The sequence below is a fragment of the Xyrauchen texanus genome, chromosome 33 (assembly GCF_025860055.1).
Source record: "Xyrauchen texanus isolate HMW12.3.18 chromosome 33, RBS_HiC_50CHRs, whole genome shotgun sequence".
NCBI lineage: Eukaryota > Metazoa > Chordata > Actinopteri > Cypriniformes > Catostomidae > Xyrauchen > Xyrauchen texanus.
Window position 1 is genome coordinate 33,707,737 of NC_068308.1, and position 24,804 is coordinate 33,732,540.

The following is a 24,804-nucleotide window of genomic DNA, read 5'->3' on the forward strand; positions in this document are numbered from 1 at the left end:
ACAGCAAATGTACAATAAACTATTACTTTTTTGTAATACACATATGCTAATCTCACAGTTTAGTGAACTAAAATAGTTCAGTGAGTTCTTTCATTGCCAGTTTCAAAGAGTGGAATTGCTTGGTTGCTGTCCCGGGCGAGCCCCCAAATTCATACCCCCCCCACCCCTTCATGTTAAATTACAACCTCTGCAGCATTTTAATCATCCGGATGGATCTCAATATTCACCGTTAGAGTCCCTCCCCTACTAATTTTCACTCTGCGGTTAATTGGTAACTCTATCAGCCAGCATGACTTGGACTGTCGCCCCCATGCCATTCTTTGTGCTCATTTAAATAACACCATATTGCTAATTGATTTTATGTCGGTGCATTACCAGGCTGTTGTAGCAGACTCCATCTGATCTTTGACACAGGTTAATATTTCACGAACACGCTTTTAATTTTAGCACCCACATCTTCATTCATGCATGGCTCGTTTTGTTTTTGTGCACTGGCTCAACAAAACCCTTCATATGAGCAGCTAAACATTTGCATAGCTAGTGCCGCTTTTGTAAACAAATGGGATCATTTGATTGCTGCTTAAAGTATTGATGCCATGCAATAACTTGTAGGAAAGAACAATCACAATTAGATCTTTTTAGTTGATACTTAGCAAACTCTGAGCGATACACATCTAAAAAGAAAAATGTTAAAGTCTCTTTTAGTTCTTTAGGTCTTTTAGTTAGGTATGAATTAGTAAGTGGACTAGTCAAGCAGTTAGTGTCTGGCCAGGTGAATGCCCTGTCTTTTATGCAGTTGGAAACCAAAGATGGCTTTCCCGTATAAACCTCAGCCCTTTTATGTGGCCTCTGTCACTCTCTCTCATTGCGATGGGACCGAAAAGGGAGATCTCGCCCCAGGCAGCTGGTTTCGGATTGTGATTCTTCCCAGCTGGGTGGGGAAGCCTTGCCTAGCTGCCCTGCTGGGGAAAAACAACAACAACAATCAACAACAACAAAACAGCTTAAACAAGATGAACTTGGCTTTCTGATCTAAGCTGGTCTAACTGGTTTCCCAGTCTGGTCAAGCAAGTTGGTGTGTAGCAGAAAAGTGCCTTAAACACTAACACCAGCCAAGCTGGGAAACCAGCTAAGACCAGCAAACCAGTTTTCAATTTTTTTTTTCCAGAAGAGTGATATATTTTAAAAACAAACAAGCTTTTAGCTCTTTAAAAAAATAGACTGTGTTGAGAAATGTTCAATTTGAAACATCCCTGCGGAAAACTATATTGCTCAGAGATTGTTCTTTCATAGCTCAGGAGAATTTTATTTATTTATTTTTTGATTGATTTAGTTCAATATTGAAATAATTGCAAATATCAATCTCTGTGAAATGTTATAAAATGTTAAATAATATATACATTTCATCTATTTGAAAACTAATTATGTTTGCTGAAAAAATAAAAGAATACATCTTTAAAGGTAGATTCTACTTGTACTGTTGATTCATTTCCCTCTAGCGCTACTGAAAGCATGTTGCACAAGCAATCTTTGAAACACAAGTTCTGGTCCTATGGTAACCAGGAAGTAATTATGTTCACATAAACAATGAAGAGTGTGATTCGAAAGTTGCATTTTTGCTATAAAATTACATATGTTCTCTGACATTTAGGGTTCGGTTTGGTTTTTATCCTGTTGTCTAAATTACATCATTTACAACTAAAAATATATCTTGCTTTTGGTGGCTCTCTATAGACATTTCACCTGCAAACGGAAGCTCACATTTGCCCACATGTTGAACAATACTTCCAGCTTCGGCCACTGGGGGCAGTGATTTGAATTTCTGCATGCACAGGCTGATTTCAAATGCAAAACTTTCAACCTACTCTTGCTGAATTCACAGTGAGGTCAGTCTGATAGATTTTATATCAGTCTTACCCTTAGATATTGCACTGATATTGTGTCTCAACTGGAGGTGTACTATAGATTTCCTGTTAACTCTGCCTTTTTATCTTTTAATGGAATGGTTGCTAGTAGCAATAAAAAATGTCTTTTGGTAGGAATACTGATAGTGGCTTGTCTCTCTCATAGGCTGTCAAGGTATGTTGGTTTGTTTATTCGCTCAGGTACAATTAGACAGAAGCACCCAGGGGCTCCAACAAGAAAAATAATTAAAAGACCAGTGAAAGATGAATGTCTTTCTACACTACAATGCATCTGATATGCCTGCAAATCTGCTTATGTGTGTGCTTGTACGTGCACCTTTTCAAAGGGACAGTGCATATTTTTGTTTTCTCATGAAAACACAGGTCTTCTATTCCTGAGGTCAGTTATGTCACCGCCCACCCATCTTGTCCTAACATGCACGATACAGCTGATGGAATATCCACCCAGTGTGTGTCCATTTGTGTATTTATCCGTGGAAGTACACATACTCTAAGCCAACATAAAACCTTACGTTGTTGCAGATATCTTTTTGAAAACATTATTCCATCATTGTCGAAGTTTCAGTTGTGCAGAGTAAATATTTCTAATTAAAATCCTCTCTATGAGTGCTCTCAAGGTATGCAGTTCCTTCATTTATTTGATGTGATATATTTTTTGGATCCTGCACACTTAATTTTTTACGTTTTTGGATGTGCCTGCCTTTTCTTTACATTGAAGCTCTGATGTGTCAATTCAATTCTTTCAAATAAAAGTTTCTTTAAAAACTATTAAGTTTTTGCAATTTTGTTTATTTTTATTTAAAACTTTAATATTAATTATTTATTATTAAATATTATTTCAAAGGGCAATAATTATAATTAAATAAATGTAAATATACATATATAATATATATATATATATATATATATATATATATATGTACATATACATATATATATATATATATATGATATATATATGCACAGCACAAATATATATTATTATATATATATATTTTTTATAAAGATTTCTTTTTATGAAATTAAAAATGCATACATTTAAAAATATAATAAATATTTTTTTTAGTCATTAATAATATTAAATGAAGAAACACTGTTATTTGTTTAAAATAACAGTGTTTGTTTAAAATATGCATAATTGGAAAATCTTTGACCATCTGTAATTAGCATGTAGAAAGCCATTTTGTTATCATGTGATAAGAAACCGATAAAACAAAAAATGATGTCACAGATAGGACCCCTAGGCCCTTGTGACTATGTCAAAAAGTCTCATAATATATCCAGAAATTTTACCTTTTTATGACACGGCAAGGTTAGTTGATGTGTCATTTAAAAATTCATGTCATTGGAAAAAATATGTTTTACTTTTAAATAATCTGATTTTAGTTATATGCTATATTATATACTTATATAAATGCAGTATATATACACACTTGTGTATTCAAGGTGCAAGGAAAACATGTTATTAATTTTGATTACATGTTTACCCCACATGACAATATTTAATCATCAAATCAAACCATTTGTTTATTGAACCAACATGAAAACAAATACTTGCTTTTTATTTAGCAAATGCATTTTAATCTAGATTTGAAGAATATACAAATATTTGTAATCATTTTGAGCTATACATCATCTGGGTCTTTTTGTCATTGACCCATAACTAATATGATTGCTTTACTGAAAGTAACAGCACAGCCCTGATCATTTTTTTATCACTGCATTGGACTTTCCATCCAACTGTGGCATTACATGAGCACATGCAGCTGGTGTACAGAAAGTGTACAGTACTGGCCTTTCTCAACTATCTTATAACAGCAGGGACCATTCAAGGTGAGTGGAACCCGATCAGTGACCGAGTACTGATTACAATGCGTCATTCTCTTGTGCCACGTAAAGTATACTGGCACTGGTATCTTAAGAACAAACTGCCACTCTACAGCTGTCAATGTGGGAATGGTGAGATAACTTAATCTCGGGTACCATATGGCTCAGAGCACGAGAACTGCGCTGACAGTAAATAAAATATTTTACATTCAAGCAACTCTTAAATTATGATTACGAATTATGGATTTTTTTTTAAAGAAAGATAGCACATTTCTCAAAAAGAAGTCTATGTCAAAATACTTTTCAGGTTTGTGCATTCATTTAATTTTATTTTATTTTATAAGAAATGTACAAAATGCAATAAGTGTCAGTTACCCAAGCAGGTAGCCAAGGAAATGCTCATATATAATCTTAATGTGTTCCGTGAGTATGCAGGCGTAATTTAATTAGAGTGATCTCCTGGAATAGAGGAAGTCTAGTGCACAGCACAACATCATCAGCAGCTGTTCAAAGCTTCATTATAAAAGATTGTCCTTCTTTAGAGCTCTGATTCTGTTATCAAAAGTGAAATTCTTGCTGTTCTACTTGTCAAGTTTGGCCTTTCTACCTCGTCTCCACCTCTCTTTCGTGCAGTTTCCTCCAAATATTTTCTCCTTGCTCTGTTTGCAGAGAGCATCTGTATGTTTGCATTGTGGGCTGCTATAATTGGCCTCTTTTAAAAGTCAGATCTTCTTTGCTGTGTTTCAATTGAGAGGCTTCAAAGAGAAAGATGCGCGTGTGTGTTTGAACGGGTCATCAAAAGATGTGGGTGTGTATTTCCGAGCCCTGACTGGAATATCAGTTCCGCACACCAATGCCCTCCAATACGTATAGGGCTCTTGATATGACAAGACTCAACCTAGTGGTTTATTTGTTGCAAAGCCATCCATGGGCTCATATTTGAATTGACCTCCAAAAGGCAAACTGCCCAAAATTGGCCTGTAACAATACTTTTAATGAACAATCTTTTATTTAATGCAGGGGTTCCCAACCCTGTTCCTGGAGGCCCCATAACACTGCACATTTTGTATATCTCCCTTTTCCGACACACCCAATTCAGGTCTTGGAGTCTCCACTAACAAGTGGATGAGATGAATCAGTTGTGTTTGATTAGGGAGATATCCAAAATATGTAGTGTTGGGGGGCCTCCAGGAACCACTGATTTAAGGCATTAACATTTATTTCTTTCCTTCTGTTTCAGATGGTGGTATTGATGGACCCGATGGAGGATCACGATGATATTCTTCGTGCTCATAGATCCAGAGAGAAGACTTATATGTTTGATGTGGCCTTCGATTATTCAGCCACGCAGGCAAGCCCATTCTGTGTTTGTGTGGGTGTGTTTTTGTAGTGGCAAGTGGATTTAAACCATGTGTACAGAAAAAGGTTAACATTTTAAAGCTATATGTTTGCTGAAAGGTCACGTTTAAGTGTGTAGGTTTGTGTGCCTTTATGTGCATTTATGTTTGTTTTAATGAATAACCTTTGAAAAACTACCATGACATATGGACACAAAGGCCTTCATTAAACATGTTTTATGTGTGCTTTCCATAGGACGAGGTGTACCGATTCACCACTAAAGGCTTGATTGAAGGCCTTATATCAGGGTACAATGCCACTGTTTTTGCCTACGGACCCACAGGTTAGTACAGACATCAGTCACACCTGGACATGGGCAATATTTTAAATGTTTATCATCCATCCATCCATCCATCCATCCATCCATGGAAACAACAGCTGTGAAGCAAACAACTGTTCTGTTTGTTTTGTAAATGTGTTTTGGCTTTATGCCTGACAATTAAAATTGACCCACATCAGGTGTTTTTTGCTCTTACTTGGAAATGACACCTACAGGGTCCATATGGCCTCAGTAGTAAAAATCGGACACGACTAGGACACACAGATAAGCCTTTTATACTCTCTGATCTTCTTTCCGTCTGCCGAGAGTACAGGTGAAACAAAGTCACACGATTCTACAAAAAGACCACACTGCCAACAATAGAATGCCGACTTTGCCACAGAAAATAATAGGTTTTCAAAATATGTCTTTCACTATCTTTTATGATTGAATACTTAAGTGCTATAATAGACCTTGTAAAATAATTAGTTCTGGTTGTTAATGCTAATGGATCATTACAGTTACTGTATGTTGTGCAAAAATATATGATACATTAACATCTGTAACGCATCACACCTAGTTGCGTGAATCTCACAAAACCTGTTAAGAACACGTTTGGGTCATATTTCACTACAATATCAAAAGAAAAATATAAGAAATTACATGTTAAATAAAAAAAATATATATATATATATATATATATATATATATATATATATATTGCATTGTGACTTCTTTCATTCAAGCACATTTTCCCTCCAAATTTACATTAATGTAATGTGAAAAATCTCATTCTCATTACTAAAATGTGGAAAAAATTTATAAAAATATTTGTAAAGTTTAAAAAAAAAAGTTTATGCATTAAATTTAGTCTGACAGTCATCATTGATAATTATAAATATGAGAATTACAAAACGGCAACAACCGTAAAACATCTGGATTGCGCCTAATTTTCATGAAAATAATTCATTCTAAAAACATTCTTAATTCATAAAATAGCATTTTCTTTATGCAATTTACAAAGTTTCTTCTGATTTTGGGGTGAAATTTGGTTTCATGAGATTCATCTTGTTACTGTACAGCACCGCACGGCACCCATAGAGGCTAACGTTCGTACATGGACTATATCTTCTAGATATAGGAAGGATGGCACTTAATGAATTTGCTTAATAAAACACAATGTTTTAATGCATGTCCTTGATATTTTCATCATCAAAGCAATGATGCTCTTGAGGCCTTGCTGCGTTTTCAGTAAAGATAAGACTAAAGAGCGTTAGGATGATGCACAGTGAAGTAAACAATCTATATTCATAATATTTCTGAGCCTTGAATGCCTTATTACTTATTATTACACCAGTTTTTTGGCTGGATTGAACAAAATACAGACTGATTCCTGGAAAGCCGATCTCTGTGTGGCATCCGTGTACATTTGTGTTCTAATCGGCCCTGTGCCCTCAAAGTGACTTTTCCTGTCTGTAGTCGGGGCTATATAAAGCTTAGAGGGCACAAAATCTGTACTCAGCCTGAAAGAGATAAAAGCTGCCTGTAAACATTGTTTTACTCTCTGTGACTCATCTTACATCTCTGTGCATTGCACCGATGTCATGCTGATGTACATATGCTAATAAAATACAATTACCGCACACTTAAAACAAGAGGCAGTTGGTGTTGTTTATTTTTTTTTATGATTTTGGGAAGGGTCTTGCTTGGTTTTATTATATTATAATATCTTGTATTTTGTGAGGCAATTAAATTATGGTAAGTGATGGTCCTAATGAGCAGGTGTGTATATATGTGTACAGGTTGTGGGAAGACATACACTATGCTGGGAACAGACAGAGAACCTGGTATCTACGTACGCACATTAAACGACCTGTTCAAATCCATTGAAGAAACCAGCGATGACATGCAATACAGTGTCTCGATGTCCTACTTGGAGGTGAGAACATTGTTTGGCCTCTTAAATGGGTCATTAAAGGGTTAGATCGCCCCAAAATAATAAATTTAAAGTCATCATTAAATCACCATCATTATTCCATATGACTGTCCTTTTTCTGTGGAACACGAATATCTCCTTTCATTATTTTTATTGGTTTAAAACAACATGAGGGTGAGAAAATGATGAGAGAATAATAAAAACAAATCATCTAGAGGTGCGGTATTGACTTTTAAAGAGACTGTCACCCTACTGCCAAGCTTAATACATGCACACGGTATACTAAATGGCCTTAATTCAGTTGTAAACATCTTGTTAAGGGTCATGTCTTAAGTGTTATGTGATAAGATAAGTTGAGACACATCCATGAGGAGCGACCAATAGCACGTCTGTTTAGCGAGTCTCTGTTTACGAGAGGCTGTGGAATAGTGCACTAGTGGAATAATCTCATCAGCTTAGTAACTATCTCAATTTTGTGTTGATACGAGACAGAAAGCTTGTTCCTCCACTGTGTTGTGATGGACTAGTCTGAAGTTTACTCTCAACATAGCTACATATATCCCTGATCCTTGCGACACTAGTTTGAAAACAAATCAGCTAATTCACAATTAAAAGATCTAATATTGTTGACTGCACGTCTCTTTCGTACACACTTCTTCGTATCTCTTGCTTATCCGAACTTAATATACAGAAACAATTGTAAGTAAGCCATTTGTTGATAGATTTTTTTATGAAAAATGTCAAATTTTATTACATCATAAAAAATTACATTTTACAACCTTTTTTGCCATGACAACGTAACACTTTATTGTAAACACTGCAACATTTTAAATTTACAGCTCACATAATAATTAGTGTAAGTGTTTTTAAAAGTTTATCAAATTATAAGCATCAGATTTCTACCTGTAATTGTTTAAGCTCAGGGCCCGACGCCGGGCCTGTCGATAACATTTTTTTTTTAATCAAAATATTATTAACTACAGTCTTGACCAACTCAAGACTGTAAGCCACGTTTTCTCTTAAAACTTCACGAAAAATAAACTGAACATAAAATATCACATACCATTACTTAGAGGAGGGGAGTCCCACATGCAACGTAATCAGATGCATTTACATTTACATTTACATTTATGCATTTGGCAGACGCTTTTATCCAAAGCGACTTACAGTGCACTTATTACAGGGACAATCCCCCTGGAGCAACCTGGATTAAGTGTCTTGCTCAAGGACACAATGGTGGTGGCTGTGGGGATCGAACCAGCAACCTTCTGATTACCAGTTATGTGCTAGCTGGTTAAAAACACGTTAGCTTTTCCTGGATCAGATGACTTCATCGGAAACAACATAGTATGTTGTTCAGCATTAAGGAATGTTAGAGCAATCATATTTGGATTAAGATCGCTGCAACCAGAGGTGAAAGTCATCCAAATATGGGCAGAGAGGATCGTTCAATCTAATTACATTTGGCCACCAGGAGATGGTGCCAAGTACATGACACAGACTCAATGTAAAAATGAGTTCTTATGTTCAATTAATGTGTTTTATTTGTTTGGAGATGTTTTTGGATACAAGGATAAATGATTTATATAATACTATAACTTTTGATTTGCTTTGTATCAACACAAAATGTTACTCAGTTACAGGTGACATGATTGTGAACAAAACAAAACTGAAAAACTTTCAAGCTACCTTATTTACATACTGAGATTTATAATGTCAAATCAGAATAATAAGAAAAAAGTAAATTTTTGGCTCAAGTTTATTTGTGATTTTTCAGCAGTTTTTTAGGCTGTCTCTCATAATTTATCACTTTTTATCATAAAAGTTTTTTTTAAGAAAAATGCTTCTATTTTAAGTGCCTCACTGTATCATGATTGTTTTTATTAAAAGAAAAGGAGAGATTAGTCGAATTTATCTTTTGTGGTATTCAACATTATGCCACAAATGGTGCCGTTTGAGCTTAACTTGTATTCAACCCAGAATATACCTATAAAGTGGAAGTACATAGAAAAAGGGAAAATACAGTGAATTGGTTTTCTACATAAGATGTTTGAACACTGTCTGCGAATAGAAGCAATTTCCTTCTCTGTGGGGAACAGACAAATGTAAAGGCAAAACCACACATTTTAAATGACAGTACCAGACACTAAAGAAATGCTGCTGAACAGACTTTGATTGACAGAATGATATAAGCAATAAGACTGTTGAAAAAAAAAAAAAACAAGAGTGAGAAAGAGAGAGAAAGGCTGAGAATGCAAGATTGATAGAAGAAGAGTTGCTGTCAGCTCACACATATGTGAAGTCACTTGAAGTCTTCACTGAAGCCCTGGCAGATAAACGGAGTGAAAAACTCCATAGACTTACACTGTAGGAAAGACGAGCCATATTTAGAGACCAAAATATCATAAATACATGGGGGTGTGCTCGTTTGATTTGTGCTCTTAGCTAGTGAGTAACCACCTAGTAACCACTCAGGACACCCTATCAACACCCTGGCAACCACCCAGAACACCCTAGCAACCGCATAACAATAAGTAAAAAAACACTCAGAATATCCTAACAACCGCATAGCAATTGCCTGGCAACCACAAACAACACCCTAGAGCATCATGTCAGAGAATTTTCCAAGGGTAAGCACCAATCACCAAAAAAGGCTAAATGTAGAAATCTCTATTTTCAGATAAAAGCACACACACAAACATATGCAGCTTAAATTCTTTTTAGAATGGCAGACTAACATACTGCGTACTGCACACTGCTAAATCTTGCAAACTTGTAAATATAAGGCCAGAAATATACTTTACACAAGTATGCATTTCACACATACAAATGCATGACCAACATATTGCCAATGCGTGGTCCGGTTGAACATACTTGACGTGCATTCTTGCGTTAATGTGGTGGTAACAATCTGCAGTACTTAATATTCAGGTTGTTGCTACTGTATAAATAAATTGACTTTAACCTACTTGCAATCAAAACTGTTACTCCACCATGAAAGTAGATGACAGTAGTAGTACTTGAAAGAGACAACTCACTATAAAAGCAGACAGTTCACACTAATGTTCGCTATAGCGCCCCTTGTGGCAATGTTGAGAATGTGATGCATACTTGCAACACATTTGAATTGGCATTTTGGAACTCAACAAGGCACGGAATCAAGGTTGTGTTGCTAGAATTTTCTATGTTCACATACTTGCATAGACGTTGTATCATCCAGAAAGGATAGTTCACCCAAAAATAAAAAAGGCAGCATAAAAGTAATCCATATGACTCCAGTGGTTAAATCCATGTCTTCTGAAGCAATATGATAAGTTTAGGTGAGAAACAGATAAATATTTATGTCCTTTTTTACTATCAATCTCCACTTTCATTTTCACATTCGTCTTTTCTTCTTCTTCACCTACTGGTAAGAGAGGAGAATTTATAGTAAAAGAAAAAAAAACTTAAATATTGATCTGTTTCTTACCCTCATCACTTCTGAAGATAGATTTGATTCCCAAGAAACAAATTGACCAATAAAATATACATTCTGAATGTACTGTCAGACACTTTGGATAATAGCATCTGCCAAATGCATTAATATAAACACACTATACTCTGTATGCATTCTGCAGTAGGAGTACTATCGTAGTATGCTATTCTAAGCATACTCAGAGTATATTTTTACAAGCAGGTACATGCACTCACTCCTACACCCAGAAACACGCAGTTTGCACATGCATCTTACCACACACATACTGTACATACAGTAAGCACACAAGTTGTTTATGTTGTTTGACTTCTTTAGCTTAAAGAGGTGTTTGGGATGTGCAGACATACGAGTAATCCACCCCATCCACACACAGAAAGTGCAAACTTCAGTAAATATCACAATGCTCTCCTGTACTGTAGCTTTTCTTACACCTTCACATTAAAAAGCCTGTTTACACTGGCCTGTCCAAATGCTTGAGGGGGTGCCTTCCTGTAGAAAAAGCCTTTTTATTCCCGGCCTCTGTGGTTCAGACCTCCTGGTTTATCCTGTCCTCTTTTTCTCGTTCCATCAGCTGTATCTATAGCTGGTCGGCTCCTCTTCCTCTGTCAATGGGTTCTTTTCACACCGTCAACATCACCCTAAAATTATCACATGCTTATGGCACATCAGTGTGACCTCAGTGACAGTGATGAAATGTTCAGTTTGGAATGACTTAAATTGAGAGCTTTTGAGGTGACCACAGTGGTGCTCAGGATGTGGTCGTTTTCCAAACAGGGTTGAATGAAGCTTTGTAAAATATTCTGAAATATTAAAGGAATAGTTCATCTAAAACTGACAGTTCTATACTTACCCTCATGTTGTTCCAAGTTATGTAGAAAAATTTTCAAGTTTACATACAATGAAAGTGGATGGGGGCTGGGACCATATAAAAATAGCACCGTCCACAGAGGAACACGGAAGAATAAAAAACAAAGATAATTGGCATCTATCAGCAAAGGTTTTTGTAGTTCTACAAATAGTTCTAAAAAGCAACTATCGGCACCGATTAATTGGTAAAACCATTATATCGGTCCACCTAATTTATACTTGATCTAATCCTTAAAATTTGTTTTGTTGGTGTAACCTAATGTCTTTAGGTTTATAAAGTGATGTTAAATAATATTTAACAAATAAAATCAGTTCATTTAGATGTTACCACATGAAGCACATTTTTACAGTGTGAAATTTAAGTCTGGTCTTTGTTCTGTTATATTCATGTGCTACAGATCTACAATGAGATGATAAGAGACTTGCTGAATCCATCCTCTGGGTTTCTGGACCTGAGAGAGGACTCGAAGGGAGAGATACAGGTTGCTGGGATCACAGAGGTCTCCACCATCAATGCACGTGAGGTTAGTTATTGAGACCCCCATGTTTCAATGCAAGTGTTGTGTCGAGTCATTTTTAGTTGTAGTTAGTTTCAATTGTTCATAAATAGTTTTTATTTTGTTTGTGCCTTTGGAAAATGGCTATTTGGTTTATGTATATGTTGTTTCAGTATTAGTTTTTGTTAAATCACACCCTTCAACTTTGAAAATCTGAAAACCAAAGTCAAAAATTTAATATTTTGATTTTTGATAACAGACATTCTTTGACTGCTATATTTTGTTTTTGTAATAGTTTTTGTTAACTATAATGGTAGCGCTTTATAATAAGGTTACATTTTGTTAACATCTGCAAATGCATTAGGTATCATTAACTTACAATTAACAATATATGTTTTACAGTATTTATAAAACATTGTTAATGTTAACTAATAAAACTACAATTGCTCATAGTTAGGTCACGTAAGTTCATAGTGCATTAACTAGTGTTAACAGTATAAACCCTTGATATAAACAATGTGTTAGTATATGTTGAAATGAACATTGACCAAGATTAATAAATGCTGTAAAAGTAGTGTTCAATGTTAGTCCATGTTAAATACTGATAACAAATGTAACTTTATTTTAAAATGTTACCACTATAGTACCCTTGGTCATGCTGCCTACTGAGTATAATGAGAGCACACTGTATTTGTTGCATTGCACTCCTCGCTTTCACTGTTCATACAATGTCAAAAAGAAGCACTGTATAGGCCAACATAACAATGTTATGGGGAAGGGAGAGGTTTTCAATAGTATTTGCTAGTAAATAGAACGATGACCTATGTTGCTTATTTGAAAAAGTAACCTATGTTTAATGGTATTATGGAGTAATTGCTAAAAGTAACATGTTAGTTCATAAAAAAGTAATCTGATTACGCAATGCTTATTATTTGTTATACGTTCCCCTCAACTCTGGTCCAAACAAAGCTCTATACAAGACAATCTGTACATTATGGTATGCAGTGTTTTAAAGCTGTTTTCTATTTCTCAGATCATGGAGTTGTTAGTGAAGGGAAACAAGCAGAGAACTCAAGAACCGACGGCAGCCAATCAGACGTCGTCTCGCTCTCACGCTGTGCTGCAGGTGGGCGTACGACAACAGAGTCGATGCCGAGACATTCTACAGGAAGTACGATTTGCACGTCTCTTCATGATTGATCTGGCAGGGTCTGAGCGGGCTTCACAGGTACGTGTGATGTGTGTTGAGAAATGGATGATAACTGTATGTCAAAGAAGAAGCAATCAATTTAGATCTATATATCTTTTGGAAAGTTACTTAAAACCTTTGTCATTTGTTTTCAGTTAGCATGGTGGGTGAGCAGAGATGTATGTCCTTAAATCAGGCAGTCATTAATTTAAAAGCTTTCTTAAATAAAAGCTGGCACAGTTGGCCCCCAATATATATTCAAAATCATATATCAGCCTGTGAGTTGGGAACAATTCCAAGAGTGATTTATCTATAGGTTATAAACATGTTCTCTATATATATATTAAAAAAAAAAAAAATATATATATATATATATATATATCTATATATATATATATATATATATATATATATATATATATATATATATATATATATATATATATATATATATATGTCATTGGACCAAAAAAAATATTACGTATTTTTCTCACATTTGAGACTCCTCCACAAGTCAAATCGGGTTTTGTGCTGCATGAAATTTGAATGATGCTTCATATTAAATTGTAATTTTCCCTCACAGCATGAGACAGGACGATATTACACTAGAGAACACATTTAGACAGAGCACCGTGAATTCGCCATGGAAACTGCTAAAAATGTTAACCACTCAAGCACTCTGTAGGTTTAAACATGCACGTGACAGACACAAAAGCAGATCACATTGTTGGTTATGGAACATTGTTGCTCAGAAACAAGAGTGGTTATTTGTTTTCCATTGATGAGAAAGACAAGCCTGTTGCACTAGTCAGATAATGTGAGACATGCAAGAGCGCCCCCTGCTGGAAGAGTGAATCTCAACTTAAAGAAACAGTTTAGCCAAACATGAAAATGCTGTCATTCTAAATCTACGGTGGCTGTGAAGTGCAAAACAAAACAACAACTCTAAAAAAAAACAACAGCAAATCCAAATTCAAAATAACAATTCAGAAACACATCAACAAATCGTAAAACACAACACCAAATCAGAAAGTAAACAAGTAAATCAGAAAACACAACACCAAATCCAGAAACAAAACAAAAATAATTGTATACTGAATCAGTGTAAATACATTGTGGCAGGCGGAGGGCAGGGCCGGGTTGTGATGCTATACACCCGGCCCCTAATCAGGCTAATTAGCCCTCGAGAGGGATAAAGGCCGACTGAAGATGGCAGTGTGACAGAGAGAGAGAGAGACTTACGGACAGCTGTCTGACACCTTTGTGTGTTTTTGTCTTTTTGTCTAAGTTTTGTATTAAAATATTATTTATATTCTCAAGCCGGTTCTCGCCTCCTCCTTGCCATGAATCCCTTTACATACATATACTTGAAAAATCTATCCATTGGCAGCAACCAGAACCTTTATCATTTAGATTTAAAATGTTTTTTAAACAACAGTGTTTTTTAAGTTAGAACATGCTAACTGTATGAACGCTTGGACGCCACTAATGTTTTAGCACAGTTTATGGTCTTTAAGATGGTCCCTCATGCACTAGATTAACCTTGAGACCATAGATGAACATCGTGCCATTAACTAACTTTTCCCGCTTGCTGTTTTTACTCTCTGTGAAGAAAAGACTAGGTCACATTCACACAGCCAAACAGGTGAGAAGCTTTGGTACCTACCCTTTCCGTTTTGACTGATTTGCTGTTGTGTTTTCTGATTTGTTGTTTTGTCTTTGGATTTGCGGTTGTTTTTTTAAATTAGTTGTTTTGTTTTGCACTTCACAGCCACCGTATAAACCTGTATGGCTTTCGTAGAATACAAAATTAGAAAAAAAAAAGCTGATTTATTTTTCCTTGTATTGAAAACATATAGTGACCAATGACTGTCAAACTCCAATAAAGACAAGAAAGCACCATAGAAATGGAAGTGTGTCACTATAACACTAAATCTATGCTATAACAAAATGTTCTTTCAGACACAGAACAGGGGTCAGAGGTTAAAAGAAGGAGCTCATATCAACCGTTCTCTGCTCGCGCTGGGGAACTGCATCAATGCCTTGAGTGAAAAGAATGGCAACAAATACATCAATTACAGAGATAGCAAACTTACGCGACTGCTCAAGGTACAGCAAAGCAATTCTTTAATGAAACAGAAATGCCCAAACATGTTCATCTTTATGCAATATGTTCACTGACATTTAACGATTTGTGATTTGACATTTAAAGTCTTGAGTCCCCTGCACTTGTCTTATTGGGGTCTTATTTTGTCTTCAGGACTCTTTGGGAGGGAACAGTCGGACAGTGATGATTGCCCATATAAGCCCCGCCTCTCTGGCCTTCGAAGATTCACGGAATACCTTGACCTATGCCGACCGTGCCAAAAGCATCCGCACACGGGTAAGTTCAATGCACATTGGATAGAATAAAGTATTTTAACAAAACAAAAAGAACAAAAAACTTCAGCATCATTGTGTCTGCCTTAAGCTGTAATAGTGCATTAAGTTGCATTTAAGTAACACTGCCCAAAATCTTTAGACTTAAGTTTCGTTGAGTTTGAATTTTGTCCTACTCTTAAGTTCCATTTGGCCACCCTCTGCTGTGTTTCACGTCTACTTTGTCTCTATATATCTAGGTAAAGAGAAACCTGTTGAATGTGACCTATCACATCGCTCAGTACACCAGCATTATATCTGACCTGCGCAGCGAGATTCAGCGGTTGAAGAAGAAAATTGCAGACCAGGCCAGCAGACAGCTTAACCCAGACAGAACAGACATCCGCCATGTTCAAGGTAACATCCTGTTACATAATAAATGATATGTTCATTTACAATGGACAAGCCTAGATTTGTACCATGGACTCCCAATGATTCAAACAGAACCAGATTCTGTACTGCAGATGTGTTTATCTACCTTATTCTATTTTATTGGATGCTTTTCTAAAATGTTCTATTCTAATTGGTTCTATTTAATTATATTGTAATGCATTCTTTATTAAAAGGTTCTATTCTATTCAATAGTTTTAGTTTTTTTTTCCCCCTAATTGATTCTATTATTTTTGATCTAATAGAATATATTATTTTTCTAATGCATTCTATTATTTTCTTTTCAAATTGATTCTATTCTATTCTATTGGAGTATTTAAAAGAAATTGATTTTGTTCTGGTCTTATACATTATTAACTGATTAAATAGTTTTTATTTTTCTAATGGATGCTTTTCTAATATAATCTATTCTATTCTAATAGATTATTTTCTATTCTATTTTAAAGCATTTTTATTAAGCTTATAGGTTCTATTCTTTTCTATATTTGTTTCCTAATTGATTCTATATATTTGTTCTCTAATATATTCTATTATTTTCTTTTTAAATGGATTTTATTCTATTCTTGTTTATTATTTTCTGATTTCTATTTCTAATTTTGTTCTTCTCCAATACATTATTGTCTTATTCTATTATTTTCTAATAGATGTTTTCTGATAGATTCTATTTTATTCTAATAGATTATTTTCTATTCTATTTTAAAGCATTTTTTATTAAGCTTATATATTCTATTCTATTCGGAATTCTTTTTCTTATTGATTCTATAATTGTTTCTCTTATGGATTCTATTCTATTCTTTTCAAATGTATTTTATTATTTTCTTTTTAAATTGATTTTATTCTATTATTTTGGATTATTTTCAAAAAAGATTTTGTTCTAGTCTAATACATTATTTTCTCATTCTATTCTTTTCTAATATATGTTTTTTCTTATAGATTCTATTATAATATATAATTTTTTATTCAATTGTAATGCATTCTTTATAAGGCTTATATGTTCTATTCTATTCTATAGTTCTTTTTTTCTAATTGATTCTATTATTATTTTCTCTAATGGATTCTATTCTGTTATTTTCTAATGTATTCTTTTCTTTTCAAATGGATTCTATTCAGTTCTATTAGATTTTTTTTTTTTTTAAGATTTTGTTTGTAGCCCAATACATTATATTCTAACTTGTTCTTTTCTAATAGATGCTTTTCTAACAGATTATATTCTATCCTAATATACTTTTTTGTATTATTTTTTAATGCATTCTTTATTAGGCTAATAGGTCCTATTCTATTCAGTTGCTTTTTATTTTAGTTTTCTCTAATGGATTCTATTCTATTCTTTTCTAATGTATCATATAATTTTCTTTTAATGGATTCTATTCTATTCTTAATAGTTTGTTTTCTAATTAATTCTATTATATTGTTGTCTAATGCAATCTAATAATATTGTATTCTGTCCTGATCTATACTTTTCTTTTCTAATGGATTCTATTGAATTATTTTGGACTATTTTCTAAAGTATTCTGTTATAGCCTAAGATTATTTTCTATTGAAATCTATTCTGTTCTTTTCTAATGGATTCTATTTTGTTTTAATGCTTAATTATTTATTGATAGGTTATATTCTAATCTAACAGATAATTTTCTAATTGATTCTATTTTATTTCTAATGTATTCTATTCTATTCTTTTCTAATGTATTCTATTATTTTAGTGTTAAATGGATTCTATTTTTAAAAGATTATTTTGTAATTAATTCTATTATTTTCTTCTCTAATGCATCCTATCTAAGACTATTTTATTCTATCCTGTTCTATTCTTATCTTTTCTATATGTATTTTATTCAATTATATTTTATTATTTTCTAAAGGATTCAGTTTTAGTCTAATATTACTTTCTATTTAAATCTATTCTGTTATTTTCTAATGGATTCTATTCTGTTTGAATGCTTAATTATTTATAAATCATTTCTATTCTAATTGATTCTGTTGTATTCTATTCTATTCAAAGAAGCTGAGTTATATTGCTCAAACATGTAGCAGAACATGTCTTCTCTCTGTTTGTCTTCAGCGGAGGTACAAGCTCACTCATCTCAGCAGAGTCGGGCTGAGATGGACCAACTGCGAGAGCAGCTGATCGATGCGTTTAGAGAGCAGATGGACATCAGGAAGCATCTTATGGAGCTGGACAACAGCAACATGGAAATCCAAATTGACACATCCAAACACTTGCTGACCATTGCAGAGTGAGTCTCCCTTTCAATGAATGTAATCTCATTACAGACAAAATATCAAACTAAGTGGCATCCGCAAACAAATGATGTAAAATTGTATTTATTTTTTCTAAATTAAATTCACATTTCTAAGCTAGTTTTGCAGTCACTTATAACTAATGTCATGGTGATACCAAAATAGAGATTGAGGTGTTTTCTGTTTCTGTTTAGCTGGGAGCAGGAGCGTTTCAGAAGAAGAAAGAAGTGGCAGGGGGAGAGGAGGAAGGAGAGTTTTCATAAAGATGAGAGTGAGAAAGACTCCGACTCACCAGAATCTCTGCCGGACAGCACAGAGTCACAAGAGGTAGCCATTGCCAGAGAGAACCTCATCACGCTCATGGCCGAGCAGAAGAAAATACAAAAACACAAGGTAATGTTAGTGGCCACTAGAGGGTGCAATAATACCCCAAAACGTCATAGTCCTGTCCAGAGCAAAAGCATTGGGAAGTTCAAAAGCAAATGAATGATTCATTATGATTCATCGCTCCCAAAAGTGTCCTGAGCATCCCTGTGTGGCTTTTTACTGTGTGGTTTAATTTTCCTTTCTCAAATAAATGTTTCCTGCTATTTATAACTTTGTTTATGATTCCAACACATCACCCTCCTCACAGTTGACATTGCTAGTGCTATGTTTTATTAGTTCAGCTACAGGAACACTATAATAAAATACTAAATGTTAAAAAAGGATTAAGGACCATAGCCCCTCCTATTCTCCTCAGGCCGGGCAGGAGCAGCGTCTTGCAGAGCTGAGAGAAAAATCTCGTCATCTCGAGGAGCTTCTCCCCCGCCGCGTGAGCTCCGAGGAGCAGAGGGAGGTTCTTTGCCTCCTCTGTAAGGTCCATGAATTGGAGATCGAGAATGCTGAGATGCAGTCCAGCACTCTGCTCAAGGACAACGTGATCCGGCAAAAAAACGTGGTCGTTCAGCGTTTTGAGCAGCATAGGCACCTCTGCCACGAGATCATCCAACAGCAGCGGCAATTTATTGATGGTGAGTGATTCGGAAATGAATCAGGCCAAACTGTTTAAGCGAAGTTATCCAAATATCCCTTTAAATGTGTTAAAGATTCAGAATGAGGTTTCAGTTCAGCTTTCAAGCTGAAACAAAAATAGATATGATGCATATTTGCAATGTAATTGAATATATATAGTTATTAAAAGTACTATTAATATGAAATGCTGTGATGTTTGTGCAGATCACAGACTCTTGGTCCCCCCTCATCTTCAAGAGCTCTATGAGATGTACATGAAGCAAATGGATGAGAAGAACTTGGATAGAGTCGTGGCCTTGGATAAGTTCACCATTCGTACTCTTAAGGTAGCCTACTTCAAAAGGACATTTTCGAAAGGTTGTAGCCTTATGACGTCAACAAGAAATCAAAATCGACCCTATTTACATTCTTAATACACGTTCCTGCTCTATTATGAACGATTCATCAGTGCATTTTATTCCAACGAATAATTGTTTTTGTATCGTTGAATCAAAATACTCCGCCTATGAAATGACTTTCCATTTCGGCTGATGTCACCTAAGTCGTGCATGCGGTTGGATAATGTTAACCAATAGGCAAATACTTATTTAGGCATCGTCTTAGCAAACGTACATTCAGCTTTCTCTATTCTGGTATGGGGCGCTCACACAATCTTATAAGTAAATTCTGGTTTGATCAAATCAAAAGAATTTTGAAATAAGTCACATTTCGAAAGTAAACTGGGCTGCACGGTAACTATTGTTTCTTGTTGACTTTAATAACTCTTCATGAAGTTACTATGGGGAGCTTAAAGATTAACAGAACATCAGTCACGTGTGATAATGAACAGCTTTACAAATTTGCTCACATATGTTTGTCTAGGAGGGTTCCTTGCCCAAGATCACCCTCCCCAGCAGAGGTTGTGACCCCTTGCAGGAGCTGGACTCAGATCAGGATAGTGTTCGCATGCTGGGCTCAGACAACAGACAAGGGCGGACGAAAGTGAGGAGACACACACTGCCTCCCATCCTCCCAGAGCCTGATGGGTAAGAATGACAAATATTCTTTAATCCTTAGTTATTTGGTGTTCCATTGTTTTCCGCCATATTGGTAAGAACACAAACTGACAATGGATTTTTAAAAAATACCCTTTCACTGCTGAAAAAACAAGACCAGCCAAAATGGTTTAAGCTGATCAAGCTGGTCTCCTAGCTAGGCCAAGTAGGTGCTCAGATGGTTTTAGCTCGCAGGCCAGCTGGTCTCCCAACCTGACAAGTGCCCTAAACCCCTCTAAAACCAGCAAACTGTCCAGGCTTTTTTCAGCAGGGTTAAGGTCATATATATAGATATATTCTAATTAAATAAATAGGAAATCAAATAGTAAACAAAAACATTTATAAGAACATTTGGTAACACTTTACAGTAAGGTTCCATTTATTAACATTAGTCAACAAAATTAGTTAACATGGACTAACAATGAACAATACATTTACAGCATTTATTAATCTTGGTTAATGTAAATTTCAACATACACATATTTCTTAAATATATTAGCTGTATATGTTAACATTAGTTAATGCACTATGAACTGACAATTTTAATTAACCAACATTACCAAAGATTAATAAATGCTGTAAAAAATATATATATTGTTCATTGCATTCATATGCATTAGGTGTTCATGACACCTAATGCATTAATGTTAGAGAAATATTCCTGGGTCAATACATGTGAAGCTCAATCAACAGCATTTGTGGCATAATGTTGATTACTGCAAAAATTTACTTCGATTAGTCCCTCCTTTTCTTTAAAAAATAAAATAATAAATCTGGGTTACAGTGAGGCACTTACAAAGGAAGTGAATGGGGCAAATTTTTGAGGGTTTAAAGGCAGAAATGTGAATTTTTGATTTTATAAAAGCACACATTAGGCTGTTACTGACCTGAAGGTCAGGGGTTCAAGCCCCAACACCGCCATGATGCCACTGTTGGGCCCTTGAGCAAGGCCCTTTACCCCATCTGCTCCAGGGGCACCGTACCATAGCTGACCCTGCGCTCTGACCCCAGCCTAGTTGGGATATGCGAAAACACAAGAATTTCACCCACTGTTGCAATTGTGTATATGGTCGTGTGACAATAAAGTGATTTGATTGATTTGACATTGATTCTTCTTTTAAAACTTATTTGAGCTGTGAAGTTTTTTTAAATAATTTTTTACAGTCGTTTTAGGGTTTGCTTTTGTTTCACGAGATGATGTGAAGAACACAAGTGCAGTTTATTTACAAGACGTGGAAATCCAAAACGTGAAACAAAATATATAGACTAGGCTTAACTTAACTACAACTTAAATATACTTTAAAATTAAACCATGAACGAGAATATGAAATAAGAGCTATGAATATGAAATAAGAGCTATGAATAAGAACAGGAACAATAACAAGACCGTGAACAAGAGCGTTACACAACCACAATCCTTGACAAAGGACAATGGCAATCATGAGGGCTTAAATACATGGACATGTGTAACCACATGACATAGACAACCAATGACGAGACTAAACTAATGAACATGATAACAAGACTAATAAACAGGAACCAATAATTAAACAGAACTGATAAGAAGATTACAAGACACGTGAAACCAGATACTCCATGACAGGAACAAATGAGGGGAACAGGAAATCACATGACCAGAAACAGGGACAGGAAGTAAACTAATTTCAAAACAAAAAGGCATGAAAACAAAACATAAAAAAAAAAAACACATTTAAACATGACACAGCAATGAAGTTGGTAAAATTGTCTACAACTTTACACAGAAAATGTAAGTAATATTATCACACTGAAATCATGTTAACATCAATAATGTTCATGTTTTGTGGCTATGCGTTTGAAAAAGTTAATATTTTTATGTTTATGGATTGTCCCCATTCACTTCCATTGTAAGTGCCTCACTGTAACCCACATTTAAATTTTTGTGGAAATCAACATCATGCCACAAATGCTGTCGATTGAGCTTAACTTGTATTGAACCATGAATATTCCTTTAACGAATGGAATCTTATTTTAAAGTGTTTTTAGAAGTCTTTTCGAGGAATAAAAAATATTCATAATGTTTTTCTTTCTTTCCCTTGTCCACACAGAGAGCGAGTTTTTAAGAGCAGTCACAAACAGATGAAGAACTCTGTAGTAATGACACCACCCCCTATTCATATCAATGGACATGGCAACAGAGAGGTGAGCTCATCTGTCTGTCTGTCTGGACCAGTGGTTCTCAACCCTATCCCTGGGAGCCCCCCAACACTACACATTTTGGATATCTCCCTAATCCCTAAATAGCACCTGATTCAGCTCATCCGCTTGTTAGTAGAGGACCTGAATTGGGTGTGTCAGATAAAGGAGATATACAAAATGTGCAGTGTTTGGGGGGCCTGTAGGAACAGGGTTGGAACCACTGATCTAGACTATCTGTCTATCTGAATATTACCTGTAGTCCAAATGGTCTCACTATTGAATCTATATTGAAATCTGTCTGACGCTATGCTGAATGTATTTCTGCTCTGCAGCTGTTGCCATCTGTCCTGGATGACACTCTGAGATACAGTCATCTCAGTCACAGTATGAGCAGCCACCTGGACTCCTCACCTGAGAGCAGTGAGCACGGCACAGATGCTCCTCTCACACCTAAAGGTAAGAATTAATCTCTTGTTTAATCTTTATGCATATTGTGCGAGATTGTACATACTGTGATATGTTAGGGTTGGCCAATTATACTGTGTACCAGTGTTTCCTGTAGTATTCTGTTTTTTTTATACTTATCCAAATGCATACTAAACAAAACATTTTGATTACCTGCGTCCTTTTTGCTTAGTGGCGTGTTGGAAAAAACCCATGCTCATTAGTTTTAAAACCCTTCAATTCCATCAGAGAGACAGCAGATTCTAAGAGGTGTGCAGAGCATTGCAGTGAAGGCCGCCCGACGCCGATCTAAAGTCCTTGAATTAGATGCCCTGCGATTGCCCCCTCCTCCCTCCCCTCTAGACCCCAAGAAACACAAGAGTAACCTTTCGCTGAGTGAGGCACCCCCTAAAGGTCTGGTGCTGCGCCGCGGGAGACAGCCCAGCCCAGAGCTACGGCACGCCACCTCTGATGACAACCTGTCCAGCAGCACAGGAGACGGCCCCGTACCCAATGGCACATGGACGCGGCCCCGGAACCGTCAGGTTGTTAAGAACCTCCCCCCACGAGAACAGGACTTTGAGGGTCGGAGACGCAAGAGGAGGTCTCGATCATTTGAAGTCACAGGACAGGCAGTGAGTTTTCAGATAAATTATAAAAACATATCTGGGGTAATGGGTGAATCATATGAAAATGTTTGAATGTCTGGGTCATATTTCACTCCAAATATATATATATATATATATATACATATACAGTGTTGGGAGGGTTACTTTTGAAATGTATTCCACTACAGATTACAGAATACATGCTGTAACACGTCATTTGTAATGTATTCCGTTAGATTACTCAAGGTCAGTAACGTATTATAAATACTTTGGATTACTTCTTCAGCACTGGTAGATTTTTTCATTTGTTTTGACTATAAAAGCTCTGCCAGTACAACAAGACAAAATACATGTTAAAATACATTCTCTGAAAAACCTAAATATCATATGCAGTGTTGTTTCTAAAACAAATTCAATCTAATTGATCTTGTTTTAATTATTTTTTTATATTTTTTACAGGAAAACAATACAAAAATAATTTTCAAGAATACAATTTTTGCCCTGATATCAAAGGTCTTCTAGAAAAAAATAAATTATGATCTAATGTGAATTTTCTTGATATAAATATGATCGTGTCTGGTAACATGTGCATGTAAAATGGCTAGAAATAGCATTTTAGCTTAGCGTAAAGCTGACAATTTACACAAGGTTTATTTCTATTTCTTCTGCTCCAAACTTACTTCAAACTTACTTCTCTGTCTGGTCGTATGAATGTAACACATCGTAAGAAAGTGTTTCACCGCTATTCAAATGCAATTTGGTTCGCATCATTTATATGTCAAAATGTTTTCCATCTGAAAGGATTAAATATTAAATGAAACAACTGACAATAAAATGCAAAGTAATCCCTTCAATAATTAAAATAATTTTTGAATGTAACTGTATTCTAATTACCAATTATTTAAATTGTAACTGTTGTGGAATACAGTTACTTATATTTTGTATTTTAAATACATAATCCCGTTACATGTATTCTGTTACTCCCCAACCCTGTGTGTATATATATATATATATATATATATATATATATATATATATATATATATATATATATATATATATATATATATATATATATATACTGCTGCTTTTCTTTATTATTTGTTCCAA

At 35.1% G+C, this 24,804-nt stretch overlaps 1 protein-coding gene across 1 annotated transcript in view; it reads left to right on the top strand.

Annotated features, from left to right (window-relative positions):
• Nucleotides 1-24,804, top strand: part of kif19 (kinesin family member 19) — a 62,308-nt gene that overhangs the window by 32,291 nt on the left and 5,213 nt on the right. The window contains exons 3-18 of the mRNA XM_052103095.1: nt 4,993-5,103; nt 5,346-5,433; nt 7,212-7,348; nt 12,086-12,211; nt 13,218-13,412; nt 15,336-15,482; nt 15,634-15,756; nt 15,992-16,148; nt 18,238-18,412; nt 18,611-18,809; nt 19,159-19,429; nt 19,635-19,756; nt 20,292-20,455; nt 22,552-22,645; nt 22,975-23,098; nt 23,336-23,721. Coding sequence (XP_051959055.1) covers nt 4,993-5,103; nt 5,346-5,433; nt 7,212-7,348; nt 12,086-12,211; nt 13,218-13,412; nt 15,336-15,482; nt 15,634-15,756; nt 15,992-16,148; nt 18,238-18,412; nt 18,611-18,809; nt 19,159-19,429; nt 19,635-19,756; nt 20,292-20,455; nt 22,552-22,645; nt 22,975-23,098; nt 23,336-23,721 — 2,619 coding nt within the window. The remainder of the gene's footprint in view (nt 1-4,992; nt 5,104-5,345; nt 5,434-7,211; nt 7,349-12,085; nt 12,212-13,217; nt 13,413-15,335; nt 15,483-15,633; nt 15,757-15,991; nt 16,149-18,237; nt 18,413-18,610; nt 18,810-19,158; nt 19,430-19,634; nt 19,757-20,291; nt 20,456-22,551; nt 22,646-22,974; nt 23,099-23,335; nt 23,722-24,804) is intronic.